A 27,698-nucleotide genomic window follows, 5' to 3' on the forward strand; every position below is an offset into this window, starting at 1 on the left:
ACTTTTTCAAGGGAGAGGCAGCAAAAAGGTACAGTTTCAACACAGTTTACAATAACTTACAAATTAGATCAAATAGTTAGGGTTAGGAAGCTGTCTCTATTGCTCTCAGTCTGGATTTAAAGTCTTTCACTGTTATTTTCCAGTACCTTTGCAACAGGTTGCATGTAGAAGCTGCAGAGAAGACAAAAGCCGTTTTTCCCGACCCAGTGCAGGCAAATGTATAGTTAGTGACACAATGTTATTTGAACGCAAACTGTAAGGATCATCAACATTACTCTGAGTGAGTAAGTTACAAATGTAAGAGAGCAATAGTCTAGGAATGGCCTTAAAGTTTACCAATGAGCCAACTTCTTGGCGAAAAAAGAAGGCCATCACATTTGAGAGTGCCATACCAGGTCACAATAATGGGTCAAAGGCCCTGCAATTAGTAATGAACCCCTGACAAGCATCATACACAGTCAGTCTGAGACATGGAGCTGAAGCATTCATATTTAACACTCTATAATGTCAAATTGATTTGTTTAAATTGCAGCAATGAAGCACTTTTTAACCTATGAAAAGAGAAAAATATTTTTTTATTTCTGATGGGGAAAAAAAAGTTTCAATTTGAGTTTCTTTATAATATTCTCAATATGGAGTTTGAAATAAAGAGCATCATCAAAACAGGTTACCAAGACATTTGTACGGATGGACCAGCTGTATTTCGTTTCTCTCAAGAATGGACGGCGTGGTGAGAACTTGCGGACGCTTCCTGGAGTTTGAAGACAACATTAGCTTAGTTAGCCAGTTAGCGTTAAGGTCTCGTTTCAGATGCAGAAGTGTGTGCTGCACCACATCGAAAGCTTTCTGCAGAGATTCAACAGCATTAGCAGGAGTTAAGCATTACTGTAACTTCCCATATTTCAAAAATTGTCCAAATATTTCAGCATCATAATTGGACTAGTTTTATCACCTACCACATATCAACATGTAGCATCTTCATGTTTTTTTTTCTTTTCTTTAAATGTAAATGTCTTTGAATTCCTCCTCAATGATGTTCTTGCATCTGTTCTTATGTTTGGTTGTGTCTCTTTTATTTAAACGAGAGCACTCTGTACGTGTGAATTTTGCTGCTGTAATAATTTCATTTGCCTCATGGGATGAATACAGTCTATGGATCTATTCATTTCTCCTTCTATCTTCATGTATCGATCGCTTGTTGGCTTACTATTGGAAATGGCAGTCCAATGTATTATTAACAGTCCTATTGCCTTGTCATTCAAGTAATGTAAGTCATCTTTTTTAGTGTAAGGAGTTTCATCTGCAAGTAGAGACCTCTCGATTTTTTTTTCTTTCTACTGTGTTGATCATTTCTCTTTGCTGTCTGGCAACTGCGCTGTTCATAGTTTCCATCCTCAGCCTGTCTGCTGTGTGTGTGTGGGGGGGTGTCTTGGAGCTGGGGGGATGGGCTCTGATACTCTTCTCTCAATGTGCAACAGAGAAGTGTGTTGAGCATTCCTCTCTCTCTTCCGCACCGTGACTGTACTGGTTAACTTCTCACTCTATTTGTTTTCCATTTGTTCACCCTCAGCTTGTCTCCTCCCCCTTTTCTTTTCTTTATATTGCCACCAGAAGCCTTTATGTGACACTTTCTCTTCTTCCATCATTCTATCGAATGTCTTTGATTAACCTGTGTGGGGTCTTGAAGTTGCATACATGCAAATGCAAGCTGATTGGCTGTGGAAAGGGTGATCACATGCAAATAATCTTAAGGAAGTCTGGAGAGTGCAACTGTGCTGACGTTGGCCTTTAGTGAGACTCACGCTGTCAGTAGTTAGTTTCTTGAAAAGTGTCAAACTCACTCCTCACATATTGTCTAGTACAATCCCAACAACAAATTAATTGTCTCACAGTGCAGCAATATCCTGTTAGAAATTAAGGAAAACATCTGATGTGAAATTGGGTGCATTTTTTTCCCCAGCACGAATTTGCCACACTTTCAACGAGTTCAACAAACTGCTGCTAGAAATAAATACTATGATTACTGCCCATAATGTATCCAGAGAAAGAATTACAGAGGAGGAGGAGGAGGAGGAGGAGGAGGAAGAAGGGGAATGAGTCATGCGTGTGGACGTGGCTTCCCTTCCATTCTCTGTCTAAGGAGCTATGCAGCTGATTCTTCAGCTATCCCTCCCTTGGCTTCCAAAACCAAAGAGAGGCCTTCAATTATCTCTTTTCGGAACAGAGTGAAAGTTTGACCATGGAGGAAGACCTTCGTCGCAGCCTGGCTTCTGCCTTCCTCTCGCCTTCTATCAGCCTTGCTCTGTGTCAACCCAGGAAGTTCCTTTTTTTAAGATGACACTGATCTTGGTGTTCCGTTCCTCTGCAGTAGTCCTTGTCACTTATTTCAGTTGAGGTGATACTAGGATGCAATTAAGGTGATTCATAAAATAAAATGAGCATTGTTAATTTGTCATTATTTTTCACTGCACGTTTTGTAATACTTCCAAGAAATTCAACTTTTACTCACAGCTCACCTGTTTTCTGAAACTGAGCTGTGATTGGTTGTTACCTGAGCCCTGAGCAACTGTGATGATGTTTTTAGTCGACAACAAAATGGCTTTTCTGTGAGATGGAGGGAAAACAGGTGGATCAAACATCTGGACATTCAAAAAGTTTGGGGAAGGTTAAAAGAAGTTCCCCTGTAAATTTTCTAGTACATTTAACTTTCATCCTGAAATATCCTGAACTTTTTGAGAGTAGTTATAATCCTCATGTGTAATAAACTGTATACATACAGTACACATTATGATGTAATTAGAAATAACTGTCAACAGATCCTTTGCAAAGAAACACACATATATATATATATATATATATATATATATATATATATATATATATATATATATAAACTGTATTAAATCACTTTACCTTAAGATATATTGAGATACATATCACATTGTCTTTATATATGCCCCGGAGGAGGCGGGACTTCCGACTTTATGGTTTTCACACATCAACTTTGTTTCCGTTTCCTGTTTGCGACGTGTGGGCCGCGTCCCACTTTGTGCGCTTCCACCTTTATGCCCATCGGTTGTGCGTTCCCGTCGACGTGTGTGAGTGTGTAGAATGAAATTGCACTATATCATATTAAAATGAATTGTAATCGCATTGAATCGAACCCAATCAAATTGTTCTACTTTGAAATCGAACTGTCCTTGGATCATATCGCACCCTATATATCGAGAATTCAAGATACGTATCGAATGGTCTGTATTGAAGAGATGCACATGCCTAATATCTATATATACTCATCAAAAATATAAACACGACACTTTTGTTTTTGGTCCCATTTTTTATGAGATGAACGCAAAGATCTAAAACTTCTTCCACCTACACAATATCACCATTTCGCTCAAATATTGTTCACAAACCAGTCTAAATCTGTGATAGTGAGCACTTCTCCTTTGCTGAGATAATCCATCCCACCTCACAGGTGTGCCATATCAAGATGGTGATTAGACATCATGATTAGTGCACAGGTGTGCCTTAGACTGCCCACAAGAAAAGGTCACTCCGAAAGGTGCAGTTTTGTTTTATGGGAGGGTCTTGGGGACTCTCCCAGTGTAGAGTCCCCAGTATATGATTATATGATTCATGCATTGGTCACGTAGCTCCCGAATCTACCTGCATGAGCACTCGTACAGTATGTTGTACTTGTGGCTCCATATGCACACACGTGCTTGAGATGATTATTAACAGGAGGTACAAACGCTTAAACACAAACAAGCTGAGCAGCAGCAAAATGTTTGCCCTGCTCGCCCCCCCCCCCCTTTCTCTCATCTTTTCCAGTAGCATAAACTTCAAACAGCCAATAGCTTCCGTTCATAAAGAGCCCATTACACACACACATACATGTTTATTAGTGACACCCTTAAAAACAGTAATGAGGACCCAGCAGGTAAGGCTCCCTTTGTATGTGTGTCAAAAGTCTTGCTGTGTATGATGACAATCAGCTGTGTATAAGGGTTTTACAACCTGAGAGGAAGTGCGTAGTCAACAGTAGAGCAACATCAAAGGGGTTTGTAGGGTACTGTTATTAACAGTAAAATGACTATAATGCAGGTCATTAGATTTGTATATGTCTTGTATATAATATAAATGCATTAATTCATGTCATCTAAAAATATATATATACTCAATTGTCTTTATAAGTGAACCAAAGTAAATGTGTGTAAAGGTGCTGTTGCACAGCAGAAGTGTAGTGTAGCTCACTTTCTATAATGGTGTCACGAATGGAAATGGTAAATGGACAGATCTTATATAGTGCTTTCTACACTATATGTTTCGTGGTCCAACATGCAACTATGGCCATGTCACTTACCTGATTTCAAGTGAAAAGAGAATGCAAGAAAGAGCATAACAACATCATCTGTATTATTCCTTCTTTCTGTTTTCAATTGGCAATCAAAAGGCAAATAATGAAAAAGTGACTTATTATTTTGTTGTCTGCCTTTCAATATAAAATGCAATTTCAGGCCAAGATTTAAAAAAGTACAAAATTGAAAAGGGGCAACATGTATATGTGACCCAGAAATCTGTTAACAAAGACTCATAATGTACACAAGATCACGTTACAGATAGATGGCACATAAACTATTTTTCTTGCTTATACGCTATATAGATAATGGACTTGTGACGGGGAGACAAATAGAATGACAGATTTTCTGCATTTTTCTGGGATCAATTCTGGGTGTTTCTTTAGTTGCATGTCCCACACACTTTAATTCCATTTGTTCACAGCAATAAATATATAGATATTTTCTTTTAAGCATAACTACCATTGTCCTTTAAAAGGCAGTCTGACCAAAGGCTCTATTTGTGTGTACTATGGAAAGCGGAGGTTTGGACACTATATTTTTAAGACGCATTCATGGCGGCCCACTGCTGCAATAATGTACACAATCAATCAAAGCTCACACACCTTCATTGCAGGGGTGACAACAGTATACTGTATTGTGACTCATCACACGGCTGTGTTGGACGTTCAAATAGTTTGAAGTTCTTTCTTTTTGTTGTTGTAGACAAATGTGTCTGCCTGCATTCGCTTGTCGAAGCATCCGGCTTGCCTTGCAACTGAAGACATGCCAGCAAGATCGGCGGTTACACTGACTTCGGCCCCGCCCAAGCTGTCTGCGTCGGCTGACCACAGCATGTTCCAGCTCAAGAAGCAGTCACAGTCAGAATGAAGAGTCTCAACTGGAAAGGCTTGACAAACCATTGCTTAGACGATGACTACTGCGACTTCAAGCTTTTTAGACGATGCAACACTCTTCACATGCGACACACTTCAGTCAGGTTTCATCAACCCCTGAGAGCAGAAAACTTCTTAAATAAGATTGTTGAGAAAGTGGTTTTCAATCAATTCAGAATTGTTTTTATTTCTTTTTGTTTACACACATAGACTAATAAATTGCTCAACCTGAAACAGCTTCTCATTCAAATACTAAATGGCATCAGATTGAAAACTGATGCAGGGAAGATGTTGGTCTATGTCTTATTGGATATCTTACACTTGATGATAATATAATGTTGAACAGGTTGGAAACGTGGGTGCGATTAAACAGAACGGTCCCAAAATGGTGCAGGTCCAACTTGGAGGAAAGGAGTTTTTGTTTTATTTATATACAATTTCAAAATTCTGCAACTGGTCTACAAATCACTGAATGGTTTGGATCCGAAATACATTTACGAAATACTAATTGTATAGAAACCCAGTAGGGCTTTGAGGTCTACAGACACGGGTCAATTAGTGGAGCACGGGTTTCAAAGCAAACATGGTGAGGTAGCTTTTAGCTGTTATACTGCAACAGAAATTAAGTCAGCACTAAGTACAGTATAATGTTTTGACATCATCCATCCATCCATCATCTACCGCTTATCCGGGGTCGGGTCGCGGGGACAGCAGCTTTAGCAGGGAAGCCCAGACTTCCAACTCCCCAGCCACTTCAGCCAGCTCCTCCGACGGGATCCCAAGGCGTTCCCAGGCCAGCCGAGAGACATAGTCTGTCCAGCGTGTCCTGGGTCGTCCCCGGGGCCTCCCGCCGGTGGGACATGCCCGAAACACCTCTCCGGGGAGGCGTCCAGGAGGCATCCAAACCAGATGCCCGAGCCACCTCAACTGGTTCCTCTCAACGCGGAGGCGTAGCGGCTCGACACTGAGTCCCTCCTGGATGACCGAGCTTCTCACCCTATCTCTAAGGGAGAGCCCAGATACCCTGCTGAGGAAACTCATTTCGGCCGCTTGTATCCGGGATCTTGTTCTTTCGGTCACGATCCACACTCGTGACCATAGGTGAGGGTAGGAACGTAGAACGACCGGTAAATCAAGAGCTTTGCCTTTCGGCTCAGTTTTGACATCATTAAATCTGTTTTTCCCCCATACCTTTGTTTTAGGACCTTTACAAAAATACATTTCACTAAACGTTTTTTTAGTTTATTTATTGACTTAGCTTTTAAATGTTCACCATTTCTTCATTCATGGCTCGTCTCATTGCCACATCAAAGTAAAAAGGCTGTAGTTCGTGCAAAGTGATTGAAAATTTGTTAGGAAGACTAAAACCATTGACTCCAGTTAACTTTAGCATCATAGATTTTGCATGTTGTCGTTGGCTTTTTGTGATGCCACCCAAGTATAGCACTAGTGATGGGAAAGAGAGAAAATGTGATCATGAACATTATTAATAAGAAGAATAGAATGTGCTCTTTGTTGTTAATGGAAAGAGACTCATCTGCCAGGTACGTGACTTTGGATGCATGTCACATGTTCGTGAAATCAAAGTTAACACTTGAGTAAATAGTTTGCTATATTACTGTAAAAAAAAAAAACTTGTTAGTTATACACTTGAATGACAAGAAGAATTTGACGTGTGACATAAAAAGTTAAATATCCTACCAGTCGCTATTTTTATTCTATTCATTATTGTGTTAACGGAAGTCAGAGCAGCATAATTGTAAATGGCAACTACAATTGTGTTGTTCCACATTCTTCTTGCCATTTTACAATCTGTTTTTGAATGACTCGCTCAAAGGGAGATGGGAAGAAACAGCTGGACGGAGCCTAAACTGAAGGTTTTTCGGAACGTAGCTTTCCTCAAACCTTCCTCATTTGACCTTCTTGACAGGTGGGCGTCAGGAACCAAACATGTAACACCTGGACTGATGGCCGACTATCACCTAAGTATTGTGTGTGCACTGTAGTGTTGACGTTTCAACCTAAAAACAAATTTGTTGCACAGGCCTTTTCCGTAATTGCATTCAGGTTATAAGCATTATAAGCAACTTCTGTTCCATTAGCATCACATGTGCCCATGCTAATGACATAATGGCAGTCTATAATGAAAGATTCATCAGTAATGCACAATTTTGCGACAAGATAACATAAGTCGTGATGGAAAATTAATTTTTCTTACCGGATCAGTCATTCAAATGTAATCAACTAAAGGTCTAAATATGCACTCTGAATTTTTAATTGAATTGCTAATTTGGATGCTTGTTGCACGTTTTGGCATGCTAATGTTGAAATTGTCCCGCAAGGTAATTATTTCCTTTTTCAAATGTTTTTCAGAGAGCACACCTGATTATTTGGCTTGTAAATATCACACAGCCGTACCTGTATGCCTTTGTTCAAAGCATATCATTACATTAAAGCGTATCCGGTTTCTGTTTATTTTTGTGTATTATGAAACTGTGAACTTCACTCTGACAAAATGTTAACGGATTTTGCTTATGCTTTGTTTTTTAAAGACACGACACACATTGTTTATCTAGTGAGTCTAATTTAATAAATGAGTGCATCAAATATTCAATATGTAGAATATTTCAGGACCGTGTCAATTCTATTCCTGACATGCTATCCAGAAGTCTGATGATGCCTCTCATAGTGTCCCACTTCCAAGTTCTACTTAAAATATTTGTTTTCACTTTTCCAGCAAATTGTGGTCACTCATTTAAATGAAAACAATCAATAAGTTAATGCTAACATCCAAACATCATTTTATAATGTAATTCCTATAGCCAAGTATGTAATAGTCTGATTAAGAGAATTGAAGCTTCGTAATATCAGGAACACCTAATCACATTTTGTAACATTAGGACATCATTCACACAACAAGCCTCAGAAAATATACGGCGTCGTGACAAAGAATATGCTTACTTGCTGTACTCCAAATCCTATTGTATAATACCAGTAGCAGCAGTTTTGACCAGCAGTCACAAACTGGACACCTGTGCGCTGGAAACTTTGTCCCCTCGCAGCATAATCCAAGTTATTCTCCAGAAGGATCAATATCTGAACTGCCGATTTTACAAAATGCCTCGTGGCGCATCATAAACCTGCAGCATCTTTGATGGTGAAGTGACCACTGTAGCTGTTTGCACTGATAGTTACTATTACAAGCCAGGGCACAATGACTGTTATTAGTCTGTTTCCTCCAACACAAACCTCTCATTTTTCAAAAAGTGTCGGAATTCTGAAACATGGTAAAGTTTTCAGAAAGAATGAATGCATGCAGTTACATAATAATCAGTGGGTATGAAGCATTGCCATAAACATCACACAGTAATTCGTAGATGCTCAACCCTAACTTAAAGTTTTGTTTTTTAACAAATAGTTATCATTTCCACCCAATTCTAGATGTTTTCTTTGAGGATTCAGGGCAAGATAGCTGTGTCAATTTATTTATACAATTGAAGGAAATAATTAGATGTATCCTGAGAGTTGGTGTATTGCATTTTACCTCAAATCATTCTGCCCAGTTGGAAAGTTTTCACAAAAGCAACAAAGGAATTGTAACACGCTAAGCAAACAGTCTGGCTCTTGTCTTTCACCATTCATGAAAAAGTAAGAAAATTAATTTGAAAACTAATAAATACTAACCAAACTACGGTAAATGGAACCTGTTCTAAAAACTAATTGAAACTCCAGAAAAAAAAAGAAAAAAAAAATTAATAATAAGAATCCAGATTTGAACAGGAGTGTGTACACTTTTTTTTTTTTTTTTTACAATATTAACAGTACATAAAGTCCACATGATAAAAGATGCAAGGAGACAGAGTAACTACTTACCAAGAAAGCTTTGAGGTCTAGCAGCAAAGCGAACGTGTGTGTTGACATCTATGTGTTAAACGTAGTTTGTGTGGAGAAAAGTCAACTTCGCAACTTGCTAACAGTTGTCCCCACACGTTTCACACGTTCTTCTCAACAACCGTGAGTTTGTATTTGCTCTTCTTAAATTCCACCAATGTCCAACCAACCAATTAGAGGCTGTAATGGGACCCTTCAGACATTCTGGATTGTCATTTGGGATTATTTTGCCAAATTTGAAGACGATTACAAATCGAACCAACAATGTTCACTGTCTATCATGATATAGGGCTTTATTCATGCGCCTTTCGTGCATGAAGTAGGTTCAGTCCCCACTCAGTGTGAATGTGAGTATGAAATGTTGTCCTGTGACTGACTGGCCTAATGGCTCAGTCACACAATGTTTTCATAACATTGCCTCATGCAGTTTTGTATCTCGCTCAAGTACACACAAGACTGAGGGGAAATTTGGGATTCCATACATTTGCACAACGTGAGTGGATTTTACTGGGTCTCTATTTGACACCATGTGATATTTACTGATTCCACAACATTAACACAAATTGATTTAAAATGCATTGACACAAGACAGAGGCATCTAATTTCCATATTTTGGTCTGCAACAGGATGAAAACCTTTGACCTTTCAGGCTCAAAGCCATTTTTTATTCTTCTATCATGATTCTGTAAAAACGTCCTGGCTCGGACAGGACACAATGGATCAAGTGCAATCCAGTTACATTTCACAGAAAGGGGCTCTTTAAGTTCTTTGGCTATTTTTTTCCTGTCCTTTTGTTTGTTAGCATCATAGCATTTTGATGCCCAAGTAAAAAGTGTGGACTGAATGAAACTGTTTTGGGGCAATGATAAAGATTTATCACTGATACGCAACTTCTCTCTCTCTCTCTCTCTCTCTCTCTCTCTCTTGATTTTAATACAATAGTTTTGCCAAATATTTTCACTGAGACCGTCTTTGTCCTCAGCCTTTGGGAATAGCTAATGTCATTTCAATCGTTTTTCCTCTCGTATTGGAATCTCAAACCTTTCCATGACATTCTCCCATCATCGATTTGCCAGATAAATATTGAAGATCAATATGTGATTTGATAGCTGTAGAACATATTTATTGTATGTTGTATACAAATGCACTCTGTATTAATGTCTGATTATAAATAATGGTTTAGGCAGCATGGTAAACGAATAGTTGCAACATCTCCTTCACAATTCTGAGGTTGTGGTTCAAATCTGAGCTCCAGCCTTGCTGTGTGCTGTTTGCATATTCTGCCCATGCTTGTGTGGGTGTTTTCTGGGTACTCCTACTTAATTTGCAAGGTGTAACTCTGCTGTGGTGAAATTATTATTGTCATGACAATCGTGTTGCACCGCCTGTGCTACTCGTTAGACCTGGTTTTACAGAGTCTAAACTGTAGTCTACTTTTCGTGACCAAATTGGCGATGCTGATGGCCAGGGAGGCCAGCCCGGTTACCAAATTCACAAACATGCTGGACTGGACTTGTCCCGACACGAAAATTCAGATGCGCCTGTTTTGCTGTTGTGCCCGTTTTTACGCCGAGCAGAAGGGCATCAGTCTAAAAAAAAAACTTAATAGAGCTCTAATAATGTAGTAATGATGCTGCCATGACATAATAGAAATGTTTTTGCTAACTACAGAAGCAACCAGTTTGAAAGTAACATCAAAAAGCTTTTGAACAAAATTTGACTTTGATAAATGTTTTTTTTATTTTATTTTACGATGTGAAGGGCATCAAAAAAGACGTATAATGAGCATGTTTGTTGTATGCTTGTGTACATAAAAGCCTCTTTTTAGCTTTATTTATTCTGATAGCATGTACAAGTTGAAAATATGTAATTAGAAGATACATTTAGAATTCATGTCTTTCATTTTTTACTTGAACTTTTTGCATGATTTTGTTAGCTAAGATTTTGTGATGAATGCGAACACTCGCATTTGTGAAGCTCCCACAGCCGAGCTGAAGGTCGAATCAGGGAACGATGAGGTGGCACTTTGCTCTCTTTCTTCTTCTTCTGCCTGCTTTCTTTCCTCCAGAAAGGCAGATCACATTCCATCCTCCTCCCAGAAAAAAAAGGAACAGGCAGACACATGGATAATATGAAGGTATCTGCAGTGTGTGAGAGCAGAAGAGAGAGAGGGCCAGGGAGAGCAAGAAAGAAGGAGGAGTGACTTGGACTTGTTGGCCAGCTTGAGACTGTGCAACGTGTCTGCTTGCTGCTGGATCAGATGGCGGCGCGGCGCCCTTTAGCGCATCTGCTCCGTCATAATGGCGGGCTTCTGCTTAATTACAGCTCACCTGAACACCACCTTCTGAAGATGGTGTAGAGGGGCGGGAAGCTGTAAAAGGGGCTTTTATTATTTATCTCCAATAACAATCATAATGTTGGCAAAGTCCTCAATTGTGCAGGTATTTCTAAACTGGCACTTTTGGAGTACTAAATGCACAATAACATCCTGAGGGATCCCATTGGAAATGATGTATGTGTCCTACATGACTCGAGGAGGCTCATTTTGACAGTTGCAGGTCTTAGTTGAATAGATTAATTTATCAGTCATGTCATATTTTGAAGTGGGAAGATTTATGTCCATTATTGCTGTCTTTAGTAGCAATGCTAAACAAGCATCAGTTAGTCTTACACTAGGCTATAATGTGTGAGAAGAAACAGTATACTGATACTAGGTCGATATGGATGCAACAAGTTGTTTCCAACATATTGATTATATATTGAATATGGATAAGTCTTCACTCATGTTAGCCATTCTATCAACTTTTCATGGTGGTAACCCATTATTACCCTTATAAAATGGAGTTCTGGTGGGCAAAATGCTTAATATTGATGTTCTCACTTACTGTGTATTCTTGGGGCAGCACATTATGACCTCACTGTCTGATTCAGACGAGTTTATGTGGTGTTATGCATCTGAATTAAGATTAGATAGCAATAGGTCTGTTATGATGACTGACCTTGTGACTTACTAGATCTTATAAGGGGAGGAAATGCAGGGGAAGAGTGTGATACCTTAGGAAGACTTTCGTATCGATACTTTAATATATGGGTGGACATCCATGTAGCCTGTACAATTCTCATAATAGCACTTGATGACAACTCTTTGGTAAAATTTAAAAATCTCAGGTAGTGGATGCAAATCACAACAGATGGTTAATGTGGTGAAAGAAACAAAATGGCGGACATCAAACACACGCAATAGGTTACCGGCATGCAGGCCAACGGTCTTGCCGTGAAACCGTCCCATCCCATTCCAAAGGGTTTTGCATGTGTCAAACAAAGCAGAATAATGTGACTTTTACAAGCCCGAACCGAAGTCAATGTGGATCAGGAAGTAGATGAGGACCAGAAATAAAATCTGTAATAAACGCGTGGCCGCTGTCGCTGGAGGAGGAGATCTTCCTCCAACGAAGCGATGCTCTTCAGGATCAGGTTTCCTTCTCTTCACCCCCCTTTTCCTCATCCAAACTCCAACCCTTCTGCTGTGGAATTATGGAAGGAGGGACCTTTTTTTTTCCTCCTTTCTTTCTTTTCATCTGTTTTTTTCCCTTCCTTTGAGGGAGGGGTCCATTCTTGTCTTCCCTAAACGTGAGCTCCAGCAAAAGGGTAATGAGGGTGCGTCCCAGCCGCTGCAGTCCCAGCGCCTCCCAGTTCAGACTCCCATATAAAAACCCTGGTGGAAAGTTAGTGTAGGCAGTAGGGAGTTTTCTGCTGGGGTCAGGAGGACTGTGGAACAAGCGGACCCTACCCAAACACCCGTGTATGAGTGGAGTGTAGCAGAAAGAGAAGACACCCCCAACTTTTTTCCTCTCTTGCCTCAAAGAGTCTACATGTCTAGAGGCATCTAGATATGTTCAGCTTTGTGGATTTGCGGCTGGCGCTGCTGCTCAGCGCAGCGGTGCTTCTGGTGAGAGCACAGGGCGAGGACGACCGTAAGTCTCATCATCTCATCACTGCTTTGTGGAACTTCTCAACCAGAATTTTCTCTTTTTTTTTTCTTTCCTCATTTCGCAAAGTGGATATTTTCTCTTCCCGTGGACGTGGCGGATTAGATCTAGACAGGGAGGGAGGAAGCGTGTCTATTAGACAACGCAACTTTGATCAACGCAATGTTTCCAATAGATAGATAGATAGATAGATAGATAGATAGATAGATAGATAGATAGATAGATAGATAGATAGATAGATAGATAGATAGATAGATAGATAGATAGACACAGGATAGGGTTTGCGTAATGCTATGGGCATCCCAAGGACGCCCCTCTCTCCTCTCCTTGCATTAGTTTCCCATCCCCCCGCCCCCACCCTAATGCATGCAAAGCAAGTTGCTGCAGGTTTTCCTTCAGGCCAGGTTTCCGAGCATAGAAGCATGGTTTACCGAATCCACACTTTAGACAATTTGCTTAGGATTGCAATCTCCCACACACATTTGCAACAGCCTTCAGCATGCTTTACCTCCATTCGATTTAAATGCATCCCCAGCAGCATATTCCTCTGCATCAAACAGTAGAGGAAGCTTCAAAGTAACACTGGCTATGGCCTGCCAGGTGAGGGACAGCAAGACCTTGGGTGGAAAAACAGAAAGGGAGAGGAGGAGGTGAGCAGGCGTAGTCTTGTCTGCAGGAAACATTTGTCCTCATCGTGTGGGCTGTGCAATGATATGAAGGAAGTTTTTACCTAAAAACTGAAAAGTGTGATTTTGTTGTGTCTATATTGATTGATAATTTTCTCAGCAATGTCGCCTAAACTCCTAAAACAAGAACAAAGGAGCATAATTTCAATTTTCCAGATGTGGATTGTCTAGAAAGGCTCGTAAAACTTGCTGTCTCAAGTAGATAAGATTTGTCCGTCTTATACTGCCACCTAGTGGTTGGCCTGTGAACTTTGCTCACACATCTGGACACCCGTTTTCACCCCGTCGCCCCCTCCCCTTTCCTTTTCTACTTTTTTTTTTTATGTAGCACTGTAATTGCAAACACATGTAAAGTGTTTCCAGCAGCTGCTGCCAAGTCCTCAGCCGGTCTGAGCTCAGCTCTCTGGTATTCTGGGAGATCATTTAACCCGTTTTTTATCCTAAGAAATCTCAATCTGCAATGTGGCACAGAAATTTAACATTAATCTGTTTAAATAATGCAATATTGGGGGGCTCTTAATACTAATATTAGGTTAAATCACCTACTGAGATGTTTTTTCACGCTTCCTCCCTCCCTTCCCATAACTGATCATTTATCCTACAATCATCCTAATCGTTTGATTAAGCTTTAATTCTCCTACATTTTCAAATAATTGTCGCAAATTCTTAATTACCTTGTTAGAAAATTGCCGTGAAGTCGCCAGATGATTCATTTCCGTGTTGTTGTTGTTTTGTATAATCTTATTCGCTCACGTGTGCAGTGTAGCCGACTGACCTGTCTGTGCCCCTCTGTCGCCACCCGCAGGCACGGACGGTAGCTGCACCCTCGACGGCCAGGTGTTTGCGGACCGTGACGTATGGAAACCCGAACCATGCCAGATCTGCGTGTGCGACAGCGGCACGGTGATGTGCGATGAAGTCATCTGCGAGGACACAACCGACTGCCCCAACCCCATCATCCCCCATGACGAGTGCTGCCCCATCTGCCCCGACGAAGGTACTCCAGCCTGCTTCTTTCCGAAAACACAATGTCACATGATAATATAATATAGACACATTTCATTCGAATCACAATTTTTACAACAATAATAATAAATATAACAATAAAGCAACAAACATTTTATAGATGCATTTAAATAAATAAATAAATAAATAAATCACAACAACTATAAAATATGATAGTAATGAATATGCTGTAACTAAGCCCCACTATTTCTAAAACAATTGACATTAACCTTTATTTTAACATGTTCAACTAACACACATTTCTCCTCATTTGTCTGCAGGCTACCAGGGTCAATCTCAGGTCGAGGTAAATACTCCATTAAATGATGGCATTATTATAATTTGTTCATATGGAATTGATTTGAATAATGTATTCCATTTCAAATCATCATTGATTTTAACCATAACATACCATAAACAAACACAACTTGATTTCAGTACTGGTTGTTTTAATTTATGAATTACTATGGCATGTTGTATTTTTCACATAAGATTTGTTGTTCTAAATGTAAGCTACATTTTTATTACTTTTTTTCTTAACCACAAATATAATAATTGATCATGTCATTCATGTTCTGATAAATTAATCACATTATTAGTTTAATTGTTTGTCTTGCAATAATGCTGACACTTTTGTCTTTTTTTCTATTCAAGGGACCCAAGGGAGACCGTGGACCTAAGGGAGAAAGAGTAAGTGCAGACTTTTATCCACCTGTTATCGCTCATTTTGGCGTTTACGTTGGAATTAAAGATGTGTTTGCACTTTGTTGTGAAGACTAAGATTATATAAATTCCACTGAGTAACATTCAAGTTTTGACCCTGTTAGCACCGATTTTAAGTCAAGTGGAGTCATGTTATTGAGGATTTTTTTTCAAAAGAAAATCATGTAAAAGTGTTTGAGTTAAAGCATGGCAGCCATTTTGTGCTTCAGAAGTTTGTATCAGTTGAATGTTAGCAAATGAAAACATGGAGGCCAACGTGCAGCCTGGATGTGTTTGAAAGACATTAATGATGTCAGAGGGAGAAATGACTGTGGCTATTCAATTTATGAGACAACATTGAATTGTGAAAATAGACAAATCTATCTTCGGGCGTGTATTTGATTGATTCCAGTGGTGATTTATATCTCTATAAAGTGCTGTGGTTTGTGGTGATCTCACCATAGATTGCAAATGTACATTGCATCTTAGTTTGGCATAGTGTTTTTAACCCTTTAAATGTTTTATTATTTGCATAGTAGAAGTATTTTACTTGCAGAGATTGGTTATGAATATGTCATATTCAAGTTCTTTCTTACCTTGTTCCTGTTTCCTAAGGTCACATGACCTGTTCTTGGTTAGTCACATGGTCCCTTCTTTGGGGTTGACAATCTTTGGAGAGGATTATTGTTGTTTCCATCACTGTAAATAGAATTAAAAGATGTAAACAGGCTATGATAACCATTGATAATGTAATTGATATGATGAATGAATAATGAATATTCACAACTTAACAATGTTGTATTTTGATGATGACTTTTAACCCGTTCCTTTTTCTCTTCCCCCACCTGCAGGGCCCCGTTGGCCCCTCTGGTAACGATGGTATCGATGGCCAGCCTGGTATGCCTGGACCTCCCGGCCCCCCTGGACCCCCCGGCCTCGGTGGAGTAAGTCGAAAAAATTTCCTTGAAATTTTGTGTTGCCGTTGTTGACAATTTAATGTTGAGAAACATATGAATACAATTGACGTAATTCATGCAAATGTGGAGCTTGCTTCCAGATCGTAGTCATGAAGTCAGGACTATTTTCTATATTGACGCTCATATTATTGTTATTATGGTAATGCACAATCAGAGCAAAAATATTTGTTCATGTACAATGCCAGTCTAATCCAGTTTGCTATCCAAGCCAATGTCAGCACACTTCAAAATGATCACCAGGCTACTGATATGTTAAAGCTGCTATACTAACAGTGACGTGCCCATGTCATGTCAATATTAACATTCAATGAGACTTGCTTCAAGCATTGAATTGATTGGTATTGAATTGATATTCCTGTGGACAGACACCCACTGGGAAGAAATATTAACATTCACATTATACTATAAATGTCTGGGCACATTTCCTGTTTGAATTCATGTTGCAATTCTGCCATTAGTGTATGTGTTTGTAACATTTGTGTATGGTTTTATTGTCTTGCAGAACTTCTCCCCTCAGATGTCTGGCGGCTATTCAGACAAGTCTCCTGTTGCACCCATGCCTGGACCCATGGCAAGTCCCTCGCATACACACACAGAAGCATGCTTATTATTTCACTTTTAATGATGATCTTATGGGCTTTAACCGCTCTGATTCTCTTTTACAGGGCCCAATGGGACCTCGTGGAGCCCCTGGACCTCCCGGTTCTAGCGTAAGTTATACACCACTTCCTCTTTCACTAAATTGTCATAGTAACCAACTTAAAAATTCCAACTAGAATCACCTGCTCCATTAACATTAGTATATTTTTGGTATAAAACGTAAACATTTTTATACATTGTTGTCAATCCTGTATGCAACTTGTGTTACTAACAGTGCTTTTGTAATCTCTGTTTAGGGCCCTCAGGGATTCACCGGTCCCCCTGGTGAGTCTGGAGAGTCCGGACCTTCTGTGAGTACTACAAATATAGCAACAAACAAACTCTAAAGTCACTTGATGCGCAATTCTGACTGTTTGTGCTTAATTTGTTGTCCTCTGCAGGGACCCATGGGACCCCGTGGACCTGCTGGCCCCTCTGGCAAGAACGGAGAGGATGTAAGTGGACTGGACCTTATCTCCATTCTCCTTGCGCAGCCAGCGTCATTTCAACTTTCCTGTCTTTCAGGGTGAATCTGGCAAACCTGGTCGTGGTGGTGAGCGTGGAGGTCTGGGTGCTCAGGTAGGTCACCAATGCCAACACACCTCAAAGGAATGACGTCATGTAAGCAAAAGAGGAGCCTTAACAAACTCTCGCCATCCTTCAGGGAGCTCGCGGATTCCCAGGAACCCCTGGACTGCCCGGTGTCAAGGGACACAGAGTGAGTACAAAGTTTCTCTTGGGTCAAGCCGAGCATCTCATGTTCAGCCACTTGACTCGTACATCTTTGCTTCCCTTTAGGGATTCAGCGGTCTGGATGGTGCCAAGGGAGACTCTGGCCCTGCTGGACCCAAGGTAAATGACAGTTTGATTGTTGAAATTCTTGATGATATTTGAATTTGAGTTTTGTGTTTCCTTGGCTGCTTTTTTCCATAAATGACCCAAACATGCTTGGAACTGTCACGTGTACTTTCACAACCAAAATCTGACTTAACAGTGAACAAAATGTGTGAATTCACCTTGATGTGAATCATTTCATTTTTTTGAATCACTAATTATAATATCTATAATGATAGCTCGCTCATATGTATGATTCATGCATTCCTTTATATTTAAGTTAAACTAAATTATTTGCCATGACTACCTTTTTACCCCGATTGGCTTGCTAAAATCATATTTCCTGTTCTGTTGCCTATAGTGAAATGTGTGGCACTCCTTTTAGCGAAATATGTTAGCTTCCCCCATAAAAATGGCTACTATGACAAAGTAAAAATAAGTTATTATTTATTTGCTTTTACATTGGTCTGGAAATGCTTGCATTTTATCTTGGAAGAGATGACACTAGAAAAGATCCCTTGTTGACCATATGACAATATAGTTTCACATTCACTTACATTTTGGATTTTGATCTGTAAATGAACAGGAAGTAGCTGTGATACAAACTGTGATGTGGAAGTAGTTCTGGTGTCTCATTATTCTCCAATTTAATGTCAATTGTTAATTAACTTCACAATAAGTATTTGATTTCAGTTTATTCCACCACCATTAGCATAAAATGGCCACATCAAACATACATTGTCTAACCAGCCTGAGTTTGTTTCTAGGGAGAGACTGGAACCGCTGGTGAGAACGGAACTCCCGGAGCTATGGTGAGTAAAAACAAACCGCCCGATATCTTGAATTCTGTTTCCGATGATGCCAGATCATATGGATTTAATCTTAATTTACTCAACTTTCAGGGACCCCGTGGTCTGCCTGGTGAGAGAGGTCGTGCTGGCTCTGCTGGAGCTGCTGTGAGTTCACGCACTTTTTATTTCATCCCATCATTCAGTCAATTGATCCCAGATGGGAGCCAAACTTGCTTATCGTTGTGCCGCAGGGTGCTCGTGGTAACGATGGTGCCGCTGGTGCTGCCGGACCTCCTGTAAGTGTGCATTTTTAGCACAATCTTCAAACTTGATTGTCTGTCCCGCACATTTGTTTGAATATGTTGGATTGATTCTTTGTAGGGTTCCACTGGCCCCGCTGGAGCTCCTGGATTCCCTGGTGGCCCTGGATCCAAGGTACAAACGCTCTTCACCACACTCATTATATTCTCATGGAGAAGAGAAGTTGTGGAGCTAGATTCCAAAGTACGGGGTTTTGCATTTGGTGGATAGAAGACATTTTAAAAAAGTGTATTATTTGGCATTTGAGTGATATTTTTATGTGCTGAAAGATCCTATTATTTATAATGCATCCATTAGGCACTGATATGGGGATTTAAATTGTGGAAAACTTAGGGAAATATCAGCTGTCATTGTATGGAAATGCTACTATATGCTGTGCATGTTTTGTGCTTAAGAATAAATATTATTCCTAATTTAATTGGAATTATGATCATTCTTAACTTAGGTTTGACCCTATTTTGGGGGTTTAATTTCAACATTAGATTTTTGGGGATTTTATTATTTAATCATATAACCAACCCACTTTTCAGGGTGAGGCTGGAGCTCAGGGTACTCGTGGACCCGAGGGCCCCGCTGGAGCCCGTGGTGAGCCCGGTAACCCCGGACCCGCTGGCGCTGCTGGACCCTCTGTAAGTAAAAAAACAAAACAAATCCACCTATGATCGACTAAATGAGTCAAAAAAGCCTGTTGACTTCAGAATTGCTCATGAAAAAACGTATTTGTCTTCATTCAGGGTAACTCCGGATCTGATGGTGCTGCTGGACCTAAGGGACTTCCTGTAAGTGAAAGATGTGATCCTAAGGCGAAAAAAAACTTTCAGCAGAGACTCAGAGCTGATATTAAAGCGCATGCTGCCCCCTGCAGGGTGCTGCCGGAGTTGCTGGCGCTCCCGGATTCCCCGGACCCCGTGGACCCCCAGGATCCCAAGGTGCTGCTGGTGCCCCTGGACCCAAGGGTAACACTGTGAGTAAAACTTTTGCTTACCATGAGTTATTTTCTTTATGTGGTAAATGTAAAGAATAGGATTTTCAGAATAATAACGCTCACATAGCCTCCACATTTAGCCCGATTATTAATATTGCCTTTGAGTGATCAGTCTTGATTACTGTTGATTTGTTTTTAGTCTTGTTTGTTTATGCTTACTTATTTGTTTGTCTCAGGGTGAGGCTGGAGCCAACGGAGCCAAAGGAGAGCATGGTGCCAAGGGAGAGGCTGTAAGTTCACCACTAACTTTTAGAAACAGATGCAAGTACAGTATGTAATGCAGTCACTCACGTTTGTATGCCCCTTTTTATTGTGAAGGGTGCCCCAGGAGTTCAAGGACCTGCAGGATCTTCCGGTGAGGAGGGCAAGAGAGGAGCCAGAGGAGAGCCCGGTCCCGTTGGAGGCCGTGGAGTTCCTGGCGAGCGTGTAAGCACCATAGCAAAAAGTTAAAATTCAGCTCAGTTGTGTGTGATGTCCTTATACTTAATCACAGGGTGTAATATGAAACCAGGTAACATCCAAACATTACACAGAAATACCAACATCACTGTATTTAATCAGTGCTATATACACAAACGTGGTAATGCCCCCTACAGATAATTAGAAAAAAGGCTGTTATTTCATGAGCTAAACATAATCTATAGCTAATGATTAACAATCAATTAATGACTTTTTGTTCTGAATCAGAGATTTTAAAGTTAAATTAGAGTTCTTCCACAGAAGATGGTCAGATCTTCCTTTATAAATATTTTACAACAACTTTCTGTACACATTTAATTTGTATTCAAATAATGAATATGAATCAACTGTGTATAGAAAGTTGGTCTACCATACCTTACTGTAATGGCAATATTAAACAGTTAACTAATTTATTTCCCTTCAGTGTCCTGAACAGTGCATTCTTGGTAGAACAAAGTTACTGAAAAATTTAAGCTTTTTTTTCACAGACCTAAGCAGGCTTTGTTTGATTCCCTCTACAGGGTGGCACTGGCGGCCGTGGTTTCCCTGGTGCCGATGGCGCTTCTGGAGCCAAAGTGAGTGCAGCACATACGCATTGGTGTCAATATACTGTAGTTTGTTTTCTGTTGAAGTCAATGGTGTTAAAAAAAATGTTTTTCCCCTGATAATCTTAGGGTGCCACCGGTGAGCGCGGTGCCCCTGGTGTTGCTGGACCTAAAGGTTCCACTGGTGAGTCCGGCCGCACTGGTGAGGCTGGTTTGCCCGGAGCTAAGGTACGACTTTGCTGACAGTTATTTATGATACACAACTTGCCATATCCTCCTCTGAACATTTGTGTTTGACCTTCAGGGTATGACTGGCAGCCCTGGCAGCCCTGGACCCGATGGCAAGATGGGAGCTACTGTAAGTCCACATCTTAATGCCCTCACTTATTTGAATTAATGCACAATGAGCTAATGAAAACACTTGATCAGGGTGCCCCTGGACAAGATGGCCGCCCTGGACCCCCTGGCGTTGTTGGAGCCAGAGGCCAGCCTGGTGTTATGGGATTCCCCGGAGCCAAGGGAGCCGCTGTAAGTACCAAGTCTCAAGCTACTAAGTACGTTTGATCAGATCCATGAAGCTATCTGGATCAATGTCGAGTTGACGCTTATAAATGAGTTTTTCCCCGCCCCGCTTGTCTTTAGGGTGATGCTGGAAAGTCCGGTGAGAGAGGAGTGATGGGACCTACTGGCCCTGTTGTAAGTTCTCAGTGATACTCTATTTAGTCCTTGTCATATATAGAAGCTTGCTAAACACTCAAAAGTGAATATCTGCGGTTCTTTAGGGTGCCCCAGGAAAGGACGGTGAGGTTGGTGCTCAGGGACCTGCTGGACCTAACGTAAGTAGATGAAAACATTAACTCGAAAGTCCACCTCCTCAATCTTTATTGGTTCTAACGTTCCTTCCTTTGCTCTTCTCAGGGACCTGCTGGTGAGAGAGGTGAGACAGGACCTGCTGGACCTCCAGGATTCCAGGGACTTCCAGGACCCCAAGGTGCCATTGGTGAGAGTGGCAAGTCCGGAGAGCAGGTGCAGAATTAATTATATATATATAATTATGATATGTTTTTGTTTCTTCAATTATCTAACTAATTTATTCCTGTAATTCAGGGTGTGCCCGGAGAGGCTGGAGCCCCAGGACCTGCTGGTTCAAGAGTAAGTCACAATTACCATTACCTGATAACAGGTTTAAGGACTGGGATGGCTTATGTGTAAAACGGAAATAGCAGGCTGATGACATTTTGGACTCTCTCTTTTTGCCTGTATTAGAATTCCCCAAAGCGCTTTCCTGAAAATCTAATCGATCAGAAAATAGTCCACATAAATTACATTTAGCTACAGCTGAACCTGCCCTAACTTTGAGCTATGCCTCTAATTCAGGGTGACAGAGGTTTCCCCGGTGAGCGTGGTGCCCCTGGTGTCATTGGACCTGCTGGTTCCCGTGGATCTCCTGGATCTGCTGGAAACGAGGGTGCTAAGGTAATCTTGGCTGAAATTGAAATATGTTTCTGACTCTTTTTGTGAGTTTTTCTTCCATCTAATCTTTTAATTTGCTTCAACTTTGTTTCAGGGAGATGCTGGAGCATCTGGTGTCCCCGGAGCTCAGGGCCCACCTGGACTGCAGGGAATGCCTGGTGAGCGTGGTTCCGCCGGTCTTCCAGGACTGAGAGGAGATAGAGTGAGTCATCACACCACCATCAGCTTTGACCAACAGAAAGCTACATCTGTATCGGACTCTCATTCATGATCATTTCTCCCGTCTCCAGGGTGAGCAAGGAGCTAAGGGCACTGATGGAGCACCTGGCAAAGATGGACCACGTGGTATGGGTGGTGCTATTGGCCTTCCCGGACCTGCTGGAGCCACCGGAGACAAGGGAGAGGGCGGTCCTGCTGGACCTGTTGGACCTGCTGGAGCCCGTGGAGGCCCTGTGAGTTAACCTCTCTACCTCTCAAGCTAGACTCTAGTCCATCTCTCCCATGATGTCATCGTATATGCTAATGCTAATAATGCTCTTCAGTTCATCCAAGAGCAGAAGAGACTTATTTTTCTTCACAAGCGCTGCAATATTTTCTTCCTCTTCCATAGGGTGAGCGTGGAGAGGCCGGACCACCCGGACCTGCCGGATTTGCTGGACCTCCTGTGAGTTCGTAAATGCATTGGCTTCATTCATAGCATAACTGGCTGTTGTTTGAATCCTCAAGATAACCTTTTCTCTCCACCACTGTTTAGGGTGCTGATGGTCTTATTGGTGCTAAGGGAGAGACTGGTAACAATGGTGCTAAGGGTGATTCTGGTCCTCCTGGTCCTTCTGGGCCTACTGGTTCCCCCGGACCCCAGGTTTGTAAACTCAAATCATCAATCATTATTGTATTGCATGCCCGTAATTAGCTTTCCCATGCTGAGCAAGTGCGTACTTTGTTCATTCAGGGTCCCCTTGGAAACACTGGTGCCAAGGGAGCTCGTGGAGCTGCTGGACCTGCTGTGAGTTAGAGCAGTTACTGTTTTGAGGTCTTCTCGTCATCTTCATCCATCATATTGACATTAACATTTGGTCTTCTAATGAACCTTCTCTCTCCTTACCAAGGGTGCTACTGGCTTCCCTGGTGCTGCTGGCAGAGTTGGACCTCCTGGCCCCGCTGTAAGTCCACATTGAATGTTAGCAGATCACATCAGACAGCATGTAGGATGCACAGAACTTTAAGGATAATTGTATGATATTCTTGTTTTGTAAAGGGCATTGCTGGACCTCCTGGGCCTTCTGGACCCGGTGGAAAGGAAGGACCCAAAGGAAACCGTGGTGACACCGGACCTTCTGGTCGCTCTGGTGAGGTTGGAGCTGCTGGAGCCCCTGGACCTTCTGGTGAGAAGGGTAGCCCTGGCGCTGATGGTGCTCCTGTAAGTTATTTTCACTTTACTATAAATCCTACGCCACAAAATTAAATAAGTCCCTGATACTTAAAATACCTACTTTATTTTTTACTAACCTTGCATGCAAGCATTAAACATACAGTAATTTTGAAAAAGGGTCTATGTGCTGGTGGTTTCTTACACCCTACATCTGGCTGTCTAACACTTTTGCTCTGCAATCCCCTGCAGGGTAGTGCTGGTATTTCTGGACCTCAGGGTATCAGTGGACAGCGTGGTATTGTCGGTCTGTCTGGAATGAGAGGAGAGAGAGGATTCCCCGGTCTGCCTGGACCTTCTGTAAGCTCAAACTATTACTTAGTCCTAAAGTTACCAAGGCATAATTTTTCTAGATTGCAACTAAATGCACAATGGCCATCTCACCCACAGGGAGAGCTCGGAAAGCAGGGATCTGCTGGCCCCAGTGGTGAGCGTGGACCTGCTGGACCCATGGGACCCCCTGGACTGGCTGGACCCGCTGGTGAAACCGGACGTGAGGTATGACAAGAAAGTGGCTCTTGTACACTTCAATTCTCCGTCAACCTCTGTGTTTGTCCTTTGAAAGTACAACACAATTGATCTGTCTTGTGTTTCTGTTTAAGGGTTCCCCTGGTAATGAGGGATCTGCTGGCCGTGATGGACCTGCTGGAGCCAAGGTGAGGTCAATGGACATTACACAGTCAATATGTGCTGACAATCAGGAAGATTGAGAGATGAGGTTTGATCTCAATTGGATAGCCCCAGACTGTGATGACCAAGTTGCCAGCAAGCCATTTGCTTCATTAAGATGATCACGGCTCAATTCCCAATTGGTAAACCATTCATAAGAAGAAAGAAGAAAGTCATAGTAGGGATAGGCCACGGCTGCCCTATATCACTGAGGAAGATACTATATAGTATAGAAAATAAAACAATGCTAATACTACAGAATGATGAACAACATCAATTGTCACATTTCTTTAAAAGAGAAAGTAACTGAGATGATCTTGTGGAACAATTTAGGGAGACCGTGGAGAGTCTGGCCCCTCCGGAGCTCCTGGTGCCCCCGGACCCCCTGGTGCCCCTGGACCCATCGGACCTGCTGGAAAGAGTGGTGACCGTGGAGAGAATGTGAGTGAAAAGTGTCTTGTCAAAATATCAATTTTAAAAGTTGAGAGGTGAAAGTGTAATGTGCAATATGGTGCTACATGCCAATTAATTTTGTATATTCCAGGGAGCTGCTGGCCCTGCTGGCCCTGCTGGCCCTGCTGGACCTCGTGGCCCCGCTGTAAGTAAAATGATGATCATGAGCAACAAAGCTCTAAAATGGGAACAGAGACCAGGTGAATCATATCATCTCCTCATAGGGAGCCCTTGGACTTCGTGGAGACAAGGGAGAGTCCGGTGAGGCTGGTGAGAGAGGCATGAAGGGACACAGAGGATTCACTGGCATGCAGGGAGCTCCTGGACCCGCTGTATGTATTTCAACACATGTAGACTTTTATGTAGGGTGGGAAATTGCATGTATGGATATTAACTATGGTTTTCTTTGTACATCCAATAGGGTCATTCTGGAGAGGCAGGACCTGCTGGTGTTGCTGGACCCGCTGGACCTAGAGTGAGTTAATGCACCAAAGAAATTCTGTCTTGTGTTCTACTTTGTTCCTTCTGGGAATTTAATTCCCTTCTTTTTTCCCCACAGGGAGCTGCTGGATCTGCTGGATCTGCTGGTAAGGATGGTATGACTGGACTTCCTGGTCCCTCTGGACCTCCTGGACCTCGTGGACGCTCTGGAGAGATGGGACCTTCTGTAAGGCTCACATAACTTTGTGATCTAATGATCTATTGTGATCACCACCAAAACTGTGTTAACGCAACATTCTGCCTCCCTTGTTTTGCTCTTTAGGGTCCTCCCGGAGCTCCTGGACCTCCTGGAGCACCTGGCGCCTCTGGCGGTGGATTTGACCTCGGTTTCATTGCCCAGCCTCAGGATAAGGGTCCCGATCCCTTCCGTATGTACCGCGCTGATGACGCTAACGTTCTGCGTGACCGCGACCTGGAGGTGGACAGCACTCTGAAGACCCTGAGCCAGCAGATTGAGCAGATCCGCAGCCCCGACGGTACTCGTAAGAACCCTGCCAGAACCTGCCGTGACCTCAAGATGTGCCACCCAGACTGGAAGAGCGGTGAGCCATTCTGTGACAGACTATTCAAATGGTCATTGTGGGTGTAGTGGACCAGAAAGGTCAAGGCTTGATTTAATACCTCAATTAGACTTGAGCGGGTAACACTGTGTGGTAGCTTTTCAAATATAAAATGGAATTCTGACATCTTGTACCTCTCCATCTTCAGGAGAGTACTTTATTGACCCTGACCAGGGCTGCAATCAGGATGCCATCAAGGTCTACTGCAACATGGAGACTGGAGAGACCTGCGTGTCCCCAACTCAACGTGAGGTTGCCATGAAGAACTGGTACGTCAGCAAGAACATCAAGGAGAAGAAGCACGTCTGGTTCGGCGAGGCAATGAACGAGGGCTTCCAGGTAAACGCACTGAATCCGATGAGTTCCTTTGTCTCCATTATCTGTCGTCATGTACACTAAGCCCTCTGCTCTCTGCTTTCCCCAAAGTTCGAATACGGCAGCGAGGGCTCTATGCCAGAAGATGTCAACATCCAGATGACCTTCCTGCGTCTCATGTCAACTGAGGCTTCCCAGAACATCACATACCACTGCAAGAACAGCATCTCCTACATGGATGCTGCCACTGGCAACCTGAAGAAGGCTCTGATCCTCCAGGGCTCCAACGAGATTGAGATCAGAGCTGAGGGCAACAGCCGCTTCACCTACAGTGTCCTCGAGGATGGCTGCACGGTTAGTACATTTGCTTGGATGCATAACTCTTGAAATCCACTATTTGCCATCTAATTTCTCCCAAGACATTTACAAAGAAGTGACAATAATGAAACTTGAGGACCACTGATCCTGAACCTATCCACTTCTTCTCTTTCCTCGCAGTCACACACCGGTACATGGGGCAAGACCGTCATTGAGTACAAGACATCGAAAACATCTCGCCTGCCCATCATTGACATCGCTCCTATGGATGTTGGTGCTCCAGACCAAGAGTTTGGCCTTGAAGTTGGACCTGTCTGTTTCTTGTAAAAAGAGAAATCTGGACTTGAATATGTTGTGGTGCGTGAGTGTGTTTGTTTTATTTTTTTTCTAGCAACCATCCCTCTTAAAAAAAGAAAAGCCACCAAAACATTTTTCTGATCTGGCCCCCTTTTACTCCTCATCCTGCGATACTATACGACCATTGTTCCAATGGTCTACCATGCCTAAAACCTGCACTTCAACAAAGATGGCAGTGATGCGGCAATGCTCGCATCGTCGCGTTTGGGACCACTACTTTTTTTTTTTTTGGTTTTGTTTCTGACTCTTTATTTTTGTCTTGTTTTTACCATCACCAACACCAAGGATCCCATAGAGAAGATTTTCACTGGCAACAAGAAAATAATATATGCTTCTGTAAAGTGTAAAAAATTGACTTCCCCCTCTTCAACCAAGCCAATCCAGGCCTCTCTGGAGTTTACAGAAACACACAGGTGACTTTTGTATTTTTATACACCCGCCCTGCGGTGAGAGGAATGAAAGGACCCGACAGACAGAACCCGATTGCTTTGTACCACTTTTCAGGTGTTGATGAATAAACGGTGAAACTGACAGCCATGTTTGTCTTTGTTGTTGTGCCACCC

At 42.0% G+C, this 27,698-nt stretch overlaps 1 protein-coding gene and 1 long non-coding RNA gene across 2 annotated transcripts; one reads left to right on the forward strand and one right to left on the reverse strand.

Annotated features, from left to right (window-relative positions):
* Window positions 1-11,274: 11,274 nt before the first annotated feature.
* On the reverse strand, window positions 11,275-14,553 carry LOC147184609 (uncharacterized). The gene is made up of 3 exons (XR_015094161.1): window positions 14,477-14,553; window positions 13,625-13,733; window positions 11,275-13,223 (listed from the first exon to the last, which is right to left on the reverse strand). It is a non-coding gene; the product is annotated as an uncharacterized LOC147184609 (long non-coding RNA).
* col1a1a (collagen, type I, alpha 1a) lies at window positions 12,855-27,666 on the forward strand. Its single transcript, XM_086069547.1, has 49 exons — window positions 12,855-13,101; window positions 14,608-14,799; window positions 15,089-15,114; window positions 15,462-15,497; window positions 16,361-16,453; window positions 16,989-17,057; window positions 17,152-17,196; window positions 17,383-17,436; window positions 17,527-17,580; window positions 17,651-17,704; window positions 17,790-17,843; window positions 17,924-17,977; window positions 18,727-18,771; window positions 18,862-18,915; window positions 19,002-19,046; window positions 19,132-19,185; window positions 19,602-19,700; window positions 19,806-19,850; window positions 19,937-20,035; window positions 20,233-20,286; window positions 20,375-20,482; window positions 21,037-21,090; window positions 21,190-21,288; window positions 21,365-21,418; window positions 21,490-21,588; window positions 21,703-21,756; window positions 21,843-21,896; window positions 21,979-22,086; window positions 22,168-22,212; window positions 22,438-22,536; window positions 22,628-22,735; window positions 22,824-22,985; window positions 23,144-23,197; window positions 23,288-23,395; window positions 23,486-23,539; window positions 23,643-23,696; window positions 23,792-23,953; window positions 24,155-24,262; window positions 24,353-24,460; window positions 24,565-24,618; window positions 24,965-25,072; window positions 25,176-25,229; window positions 25,309-25,416; window positions 25,506-25,559; window positions 25,644-25,751; window positions 25,848-26,127; window positions 26,294-26,484; window positions 26,572-26,814; window positions 26,959-27,666. Exons 1-49 carry the CDS (start codon window positions 13,020-13,022, stop codon window positions 27,103-27,105), a joined length of 4,347 nt encoding a protein of 1,448 aa, XP_085925673.1. The 5' UTR covers window positions 12,855-13,019; the 3' UTR covers window positions 27,106-27,666.
* Window positions 27,667-27,698: the final 32 nt, after the last annotated feature.

Source organism: Leptonotus elevatus, chromosome 1, assembly GCF_054856555.1.
Source record: "Leptonotus elevatus isolate MCC_2025b chromosome 1, RoL_Lele_1.0, whole genome shotgun sequence".
NCBI lineage: Eukaryota > Metazoa > Chordata > Actinopteri > Syngnathiformes > Syngnathidae > Leptonotus > Leptonotus elevatus.

Excerpts from the sequence above, each read along its gene's own strand:
- col1a1a (XM_086069547.1), top strand. The coding sequence starts at position 13,020 with ATGTTCAGCTTTGTGGATTTGCGGCTGGCGCTGCTGCTCAGCGCAGCG. Across the intron at positions 21,897-21,978 it reads AGGGACCTGCTGGACCTAAC|GGACCTGCTGGTGAGAGAGG; the intron begins GTAAGTAGATGA and ends TGCTCTTCTCAG. Across the intron at positions 26,128-26,293 it reads CCACCCAGACTGGAAGAGCG|GAGAGTACTTTATTGACCCT; the intron begins GTGAGCCATTCT and ends CTCCATCTTCAG.